This window comes from Propithecus coquereli, unplaced genomic scaffold (assembly GCF_000956105.1).
Source record: "Propithecus coquereli isolate 6110/MARCELLA unplaced genomic scaffold, Pcoq_1.0 Scaffold69, whole genome shotgun sequence".
In the NCBI taxonomy this organism is placed as follows: Eukaryota; Metazoa; Chordata; class Mammalia; order Primates; family Indriidae; genus Propithecus; species Propithecus coquereli.
This window is the reverse complement of record NW_012152951.1, coordinates 3,257,154-3,265,422: the sequence shown is the minus strand read 5'-3', so window position 1 is coordinate 3,265,422 and position 8,269 is coordinate 3,257,154. Positions and strand designations below refer to the sequence as shown.

General features: G+C 44.6%; 1 protein-coding gene across 1 annotated transcript in view; it reads right to left on the bottom strand.

The window, feature by feature from the left end:
- The window catches only part of ITGA8 (integrin, alpha 8), a 235,400-nt gene extending 230,044 nt beyond the window's left edge, over window positions 1–5,356 (bottom strand). Inside the window, exons 1-3 of the mRNA XM_012660904.1 lie at window positions 5,148–5,356; window positions 4,353–4,486; window positions 1,511–1,614 (exon numbers count right to left, since the gene is read on the bottom strand). Coding sequence (XP_012516358.1) covers window positions 1,511–1,614; window positions 4,353–4,486; window positions 5,148–5,356 — 447 coding nt within the window. The remainder of the gene's footprint in view (window positions 1–1,510; window positions 1,615–4,352; window positions 4,487–5,147) is intronic.
- Between the last annotated feature and the right edge of the window lie 2,913 nt (window positions 5,357–8,269).

The window sequence follows — 8,269 nt, the reverse complement described above, 5'->3', positions numbered from 1 at the left end:
CAAAACAAAGGCTTCCGGTCTCCAAGCTAAAATGCAATTCCAACAAAAATCTTACCGTTCTATAGCTTTGAAATAGCCTAACCGAATTGTCTTCCGTTTTAAGTTTTTGTTTTTCTTTTTTTTTTTTAAACACAAAGATACTAAATTGAGGCCAGGCAAATTCTAGTAGTCTTTTTCAGATGACTTCCAAATCTCAATGGCACCTCCCACTTCTTCCTGCCTACTTTTTATGTGGCTCCCTAATTGTGAATGGTTCCCAGCTGCATTGCCTGTTATTATTAGTGCTGTGATGACTGCCATCATTAATTATCACATGCCGTTATCTTTCTTCTCAAAACTTTTCCCCTGAGCATTTAAAACAAATATTTGTGGACTGTGCTTTTGTTAGTATTGTTGCAGTTTGTTCTTCCATCATTACAAAAGGTAAGGTGTTTGTTTCATTGTTTCTTTCATTCCCCCAGGTAGCTGGAAGGGTTATAATCTAACAATCCTTATTTAATCCACAGGTTGGTTTGAAAAATGTAGGAAAAAGAAGAAATGAACCGTGGGGTAGACTTGGAAGTGAGAAGCATGAATTTGGCAGATGTGATGTTTTAAGCTGTTTAAGACACGGGAGGTAGTTTACAGAGTTCCTGAGACAAAAGTGAAAGAAATTAATTTGGCGATGGGAGGAATTTTCTTCTATTGAAGTAAGAGGGAAAGACAGCAGGGAGATGAGAGAAGTGCGTTTTTGGAACCACTTGATTTTGAACAGAGCAGGAAAATTATCTACTCTTTGCACCTCCCCCACCACCATATGCTTCCTTAAAGTTTCCTTTTTCTGTACTTGAAAGGCCCACAGAATTTAATAGTATTCATGCATTTGAAGTGCTAGGCTATTGCAAGCTTCCTCTGTTTTTGCATTTATCATGAGAAGTAGTGAAAAAAAATATCCAGGTTATACGATAAGGTAAAAATAAATAATGATTATTTAATGAAAAGAATGAAACTAAAAGGCAGTTTTTTAAAAAAGGCAGTTGACCTTAAATAAACTGAGATACAGGATCACAACCAGATTCAGGGACTAAATTATAGGTCAGTTTCCCTCAATTCACAGATGTCCTTACTTGCAATAATTTCCACCAAGACAAAGCCTGCTTCTCAACCTCTGCTTTCTACAGCCCTTCTACCAAACTGCTTTTTCTTTTCCACCCTTCTCTGGAGCATTATTTAAATTAGAATTTGTAAAGCCAAAGCCTTCCAGGGCACCATGGGACCCAGTCATGATCCTGAACTTGTGCTTCATTTAGGACCAGTCCTCTCCCCATTTCTGGAAGGAAGGCGGGGTGAAGAGGTAGGCTTTGGAGTGGGCAGACCCCTATTCCAATCCTGTCTTTACTGCTTACCGTTGTATGGTATGGGCATACCTTTGATGTCAGTTTCCTTATTCCGAAAATGTATCTTACGTATTAGTTGTTTTTTGTTTGGTCGGTTCGCGGATTAGAAATCATGTATGTAAAGTAACCGGTACGTGGCCGCGATTAATGAAGGGAATGCTTCTGGCAGCACTGACCGCAAGACCCAGAGTCAGCCATGCCGGTTTCCACCTTTCATCTTTGGTTCCAAGATTCCACTCTGCCCACAAAAGTGATGCTCAGACTGGAAATAACCACACTGGCTTCTGCTGTCCCTTCACTTTTGCAGCTTCCAGTCAATGGCAGCCACTGTCAGTTCCATTGTCTGAGGGCATATCGATAAAGCAGTAGGTAGAGATGAGGGACCGAGCGTGGGCAACCACCCCGTGGCAAATGCCTGAGCTGTGGTCCTGCGGCTCCTTTCCCCACACCCATTTTTAAGACATTCCCACTAGCAATCAAGGTTTCTGGGCCCACAGTACCCCCTGATGGCTGACATGGGGAACTTTCTTTTCCCAGCTATTCCTATCTTCTCTCTTAGTGAACTCCCCGGCCTTTTACAGGTCGCCGCTTTGTCCATTCCGTCATGGACCATTCATTACTCACGAACTTTGTGTAGCCTTTCCTGCCTCACTTCCCCCCCCCTTAAATTTCCTGTTCAATTATTTCAGGGATATCTATTTCCCTCCCTCTTTCTTTCTCTTTTTTCCATTTATGAATCCTCAAATTACTGCAGTTATGGTTGATAGGTATACTAGTAGGATGAGTGCATTTGTCTGTCTTTCAAGAAAAACCCTGTACATTTAGAAGTAAAATAAGACCTAGTGTAGAGCCGACAGCATTAATCTTTAAAGTTCTCTGAGACATCCAGATGTCTTCCTAATCTGCACGAAAGAGGCCATGATCTTTCTCTAAGTAATGCTAATCTTTTCTTGACATTACTTTTCTATGTATTTAATTGCCAATATTCTACTGGTTTGTCCCTGACTATTTCATTGCAAATATGATTCAGCTACAATAAGGGTTAAGTGCATTCCTGTGGGCTATTCTGGAAACCAAAACACAATCTTTCAGCATTAGTTCTCTATGAGAAAGTGAATTCAAAGCTCCAAACAACTGTTTCAGAATAAACTTTGGAAAATATTACCTAACTTAATATTGGAAATTTTGGGCTGAGAGTGGTAAATTTTTAAAAATTCATATCGATGTCTGAATTTTCTGATTTTTATCTATTGAACCATGACATCTACTGGGATTAGTATTTAGAAAGTTATTCAGATAACTCATCTGGGCAGACATTGATTCTTCTGTTATCAAAGAAAAAATATACTAATCAGATCTTGATTGATATGTTATCAGAATGTCATAGAAAGTTATTAAATTCATCGCTATGGCTATAGATTGCTTCTTAGTGAAAACACATCAAACATGTCTCAAAATATAAGTGCTCATTTTCCTTAATGTAAATTCAAATTATACTTTCAAATAATTCCTTAATGTAAATTCAAATAATTCTTTGTCAAGGTCTCAGTTTAAAATATTTAAAAAATACAAATGATTTGGGCATGAATTAAAATGGCATTAGTTTTATGCTTAAATGTTTAATTCTTTTGATTTAGGAAGCTTATTCTTAAACTAGAGGGCAATAATCAGAAGGAACCCCAGGTCCTGATCAAATAACTAAAATATTTCTGCCACAAATTAACATCAAAAGGCTTAATTTTTCAAGGTGCTAAATGCCTATATTTAAAAGTGAAATCTTATAAAAATTGGTATGAAATAACTGAATCATTTAATAAAATGATAAATAAGCTCTTGTGACCATATATAGATAGGCGTGAAAAATACAATTTTAAAGTGCTTTTTACTTTCCTAATTTGGTCATAATTCAAGGTAATGCTTTGCATAGGATTTTTTTTCCCTTTGGAATGATTTCCATAATTATAGAATTGAAATTATTTTCTCCTTTAACATAAAAGATACAAATTAGCTAAAGTAACAGGTAAATATCACCCAGCCAATTTCATCAAAATTCCATGAAATTGGATATTCTACATAAATTCTATCTGCATACTAATATAACAATAAAAAATCAAGAATGATGTCATAAAATAGTTGTGTAGTGCAAAAGGTATTTTAACTGATTGTTCATCGAAGACTGTTATTTGATCTGACATATCCACATTTTTCTGGAAAGAGATATTTGCTTTCTGATAATATATACCTTTTGAATTCATAAAGTTTTGGTGGTACAAATTAAAACATTCAGTGTTAATGTTTTTGAAAGCATTACGTTTAAATTATTTTCTCAGGACCCAAAGAGAAAACACCAGGGGAAACATAACCAGACTGAATTGTTTAAAACGTATTTTCCCTTTAATTAAATAAGAAACATCTGTCTAGGGATTTTGAAAATGAATGTAATCCATCCACACGCTGCCTGTACTAGTTTGCATTCAATGTCTAATATTTTGAAAGAAAATTTTTTCTTTCCGTAAAGAATTAAACGGCAACATGCAGCGATGTCTGGGTCTACAACAGCTAAGATTGCCTCCGGAGTTTGGGCACTGGAAAAGGATCTCTTTTTCCAGATCTGTCCTTGGGAAACAAACAAAGTCTCTCCATCTTCAAGGTTAGGGTGTAGCTTTTGTATTTCTCCAAAGTATCCACTCACCCTGAAAATGCTCATCTCAGAACAGTGAGGAAACAGAAGTTGCTAAGGATGCTTCCAAACACTCAAGGTCAAAATATTGTCCCTGCCCTAGGGTTCACGAAACATTTTCCTCGCCTTTACTAGGGATTGAAAAAGCTGATTTCTCTAGGGACCTGCACGACCCGCAACACAGACATCAGACAGGCGAAATGAGTACCGTACAAAGAAAGTGGGACGTGGACTCCAGGGTGGCTCTGGTTCCTTCACACCAGGGCTCACAGTTCGGAAGGACAAGTATCACTTACTGGTGGTGTCAAATGGTATCTGCTTGCACTGCGCAGACCCCTCCGCGGGCCAAGGACAGTAATAGACGGCTCCCCCTTCCACGATATCGGGCTGGCTGGTGTTGGCTTTGGGCGCCCCCACCAAGACACTCGCTCTGCGAAAGGGTTGGAGAGAGTCACTCCTTGGGAATCAGAAAAGTGCGTGCATGCAGGGCAGCCTCTCGGAGCACAACGCCCCCGGGGACTGGAGGAGGCGCAGAGGGCAGAGACGTATTTATGATGGGGACCGACTGTCAAACTTGATTTCCTCTTGGAAACCTACGGGCGCCAGAAACCTGGTTTAGAAGACGGTGCAAACGGTCCTAATTCCTCTCTAGGTGGAGCTATGTGTATACAGTGAGATGAGAGAGGAGGGGGGAAAAAGCCAAGGACAGAGCCCAGCTGCTTGTAGCCGACAGCACTTGCGCCCAGACACAATTGTTACGGGATATGTATAAACAGACCCTGTTGTGGTCTTTGCTTTAACCGGCTTGAGGCTGCTCGGTCCCGTTCTCTCCTTTGTATGATGTGCGAGTCTTTGTCCCGGGGACTCCCCAGGACTTGCGTGTTCTAGGCAAGTGGCATGTCTCTAGTTCAAAGCTCACAAGGCACTTCTAGCATGGAAGGGGAGAGAGGAGGCTGGTGGAGGGGGCGGGATCCCAGCCGGCGCGGTCCGCCAGGCTGCGAGACCTCCGCGGGGCCCGCGACAGAGCGCCTGGGACCGGACCCGTGTGCGGGTTCGCCCGCGCGCGCCACCTCCCCGGCGGGGCGACTTACGTGCGGGCGTCGGGAATGTGGAAGTCCACAGCGTAGCCGAAGTAGCTGCCCTCGGGGCCGCTGTACACCGTGAGCTTGTCCACGTCCAAGTTGAACGCCTGCGAGGCGGGGGACCACAGCATCATTCCCAGCGCGGCCGAGACGCACCAGACGGGCGCGAGCGGCTGTGCCCGGCTGCCCCGGGGACCGTGGCGGGCCCCGGCAGACATCGCCCTGCGCCCCGGCGGCTGCTCCCCCGAGAGCGGGAGCCGAGGACCCCGGCGGGGCGAATGGCGGGGGTGGAGCCCGGCGGTCCCCAGATGCCCGCGTCCCGGGTCGGTGCGCGTCGCGTGCCCGCGGTGACAGTCCCCCTCGCCTGCGCCCGCCCGCCCGCCCGCCCGGCCGGCTCGGGGGCTGGCCCAGGCGCGCTCGCCCTGCCCGGTGGCGGGCGGGGACCCGTGCGCTCGCGGCGCCTCCTAGAGGCGGGTGCGGAGCCGGCGACTCCCGGGCTGCGCTGGTCCCGCTGGTGGCCGGCGCCAAGGCGCCTGCTGGGGCTGCCCGGATCTCTACTGCAGTCGCATCTCAAGGGCGATCTAAGTCTCCCCTCTGTCACCTGAAGCCGTTACTTTAAGAAGCAATGACCCACGTGGAGCGAGGGTTTGCTCCAGTTTTCCCAAATGCGCGGCCTGGGTGGAAGAATGTGAAAGCGAACTCCGCCACCAGGTGGGGACAAAGCCGTTGTCTGTTCGCGTCCCCTCTGCAGCCTGACGACCCCTCGGGGTCCTTGCGTTTGTTCCTCTGTGATTGAGAGTCAAAGTTGAAATGCGACAATCCTCTCCGCCCTTGAAGCCACCCCACCTCCCAGCACAGCTGACTAATGAACAAAGAAAGCCTCCAGATTTTATTTAGGTCTTTCTCAAAGGCACCTTGGGCATAGTAACTGACTTGGTAGTCAATCTTCTGGCCCCTGTGTAACTGTGATGAAGACTGGCAAAGTCAGGAAAGTTGGAATTTATAGTTTACCCTCAGCAGGGGGAGACGGGCTAGGTTGGAATCTCCAGGAGTTCAAACTTCAGTTCTCATCCACAGGGATTATCGGTCTCTTTCCACGTCCCCTGTGTGGGGGAGGAAGGAGAAGAGAACAGTCGTCTAGATGCCCTCCCATGCCACGTGGCCGGTCTTCCGCTAGCACTCGACAAAACTGGGCAGCATTGAACTGGAGGGGGCTGGGGTTAGCTAGAAATGAAATTTAGACACAGAAGAGGTAAGCAGTTTCTGAAGCATTTTAAGCACATGTAGACTTAGGAATTTGAATAGGCGGCTTAGATTTGGGTGTTCTGGGAGGAGAAATTGAGGGGAAGTATTAAAGACACAAATTCTGGTATGAAATGGTTGTGCCAGGGTAGGAGTAAAAGGAGGGGGTTAGGGAGTGTTGAGAAATAGGGCCGAATGGATCTCCGGCGGCACAGGATCTAGGAACATTTACTGAGCAAAGACGGCCAGTTCTAGAGCAGAAACAGGACATACCCACAGGGGTTCAGAAAGTTTAGGGGCAAGGAGGTGTGTGTGTGTGTGTGTGTGTGTGTGTGTGTGTGTGTGTGTGTGTGTCCGGGGTAGTGGTTGGAAGGAAGAGAAAGCAATGAGCTGTTGCCCAAATTGCGCTGGGAGATGAGGACTTCAACCTCGTTAACAGAAGGAACGTGGGTTAGTAGCCTGGGATTAGTAGCATAGATTGCAATGTGGGGAGTGGTCCTTCTGTCCCTGCCGATTTGAGAGTCTGTCCAGAGGAAAATAGTTGAGCCCACTGAAAAGCTGGACTTTCTCATCTCCCTTCCATCAGAACCCACTTGGTAGACTGATTGGAATTTTATGTCTTTACTTGTCTTGTCCCTGTAAAAATATTAAAAATAAATAAACTAGCAGACGGTTCCCCTGGTATATCATCACTGTTCCCCTGGTATACCGTCACGTCTGGATAATTTCCTAACCGGGTAGTCCTTTCCCAGATAATGACTTAGGAGTAGATGGCAGAAGACTTTATTCTTGTGTTGGACACAGGATCTGCTACTCTGGTCAAGTGACTATTGTTAACAAAAGTGATGTTCCCCGCAGTAAATTTCAATGAGTGATTCACATGCAGCCTACGCACGGGAACATTCAGAGAGAGCTGCCGTGGACACTGAAACTAGAAAATAACCTGTACTCGATCATTTCCTGACACTGGCATGCTGAAATTTGGCAATTTGTCATATTGCATGCAAGCCTTAGGTTGATGTGAAACGTCTAAATAGGTAGAAAGTAATAGCGTGATCCTAGACATGCACTTGACCCATGTACCGACTTATTAGGCAGAACTAGTTACATGTTACACAATGCTTGGATCTGTATAGGACAACACATCACCAGGGTAGCCCCTGTTGTGCCCACTTCTTAGTTCCCTGGCATATTCCCGACCTTTTTATTCTTTTAGTTCAAGATAGTGTAGGTAAGGAAAAAAATTCTACTTATTGACATATAATTGGTTATATTCTTGTTTCTTTCTTCCAAAACAGAACTTACTCTTGACTTATTCAAGTTTATATTCTTAATATTGTCACTTTCCACTTTACAGATGAGGACATGAAGGTCTGAGGAGGTACAATAATATGCATATTCACAGAGCAAGTACGTGGTAGGATTGGAACTCAGGCCTCTCAGATGCCAAAACTATTTCCTCATGCTGTTAGGTCTGTAAGGAATAATTTTTTAAAGCTATGATAATAGTGAGAAGTCACCTTTCTAGAGGCAGTAAGATATTCCCAGGTGACCCTTTGGGCACACCGGTGAGCAGTGCTTGAGAGAAGGCACAAGGTGGCTGTGTACTTTTACTTTTCCAAGGGATCTTAGAAAAAGGCTTAGTTGCACCTTGGTAGTCAAAGAGTGGTTGAAAAGCAAACTAACTCGAAGCTCTTTGACCTCCATGGGAGGCCAAAAGCCTGGGAGAGTAGTAAACCTTCCAAGAAGCCAGAAAAAAAAAAAAATCTGCAATAATTGTAGGGAATGAATAAGTCTGAATTAGGTGTCTTTTACACTTCACCGTTCTGACACATGGGAACCATGCCAATTGGTAAGATCTGGGGAATCGTCAAAGAAACACATGGCCA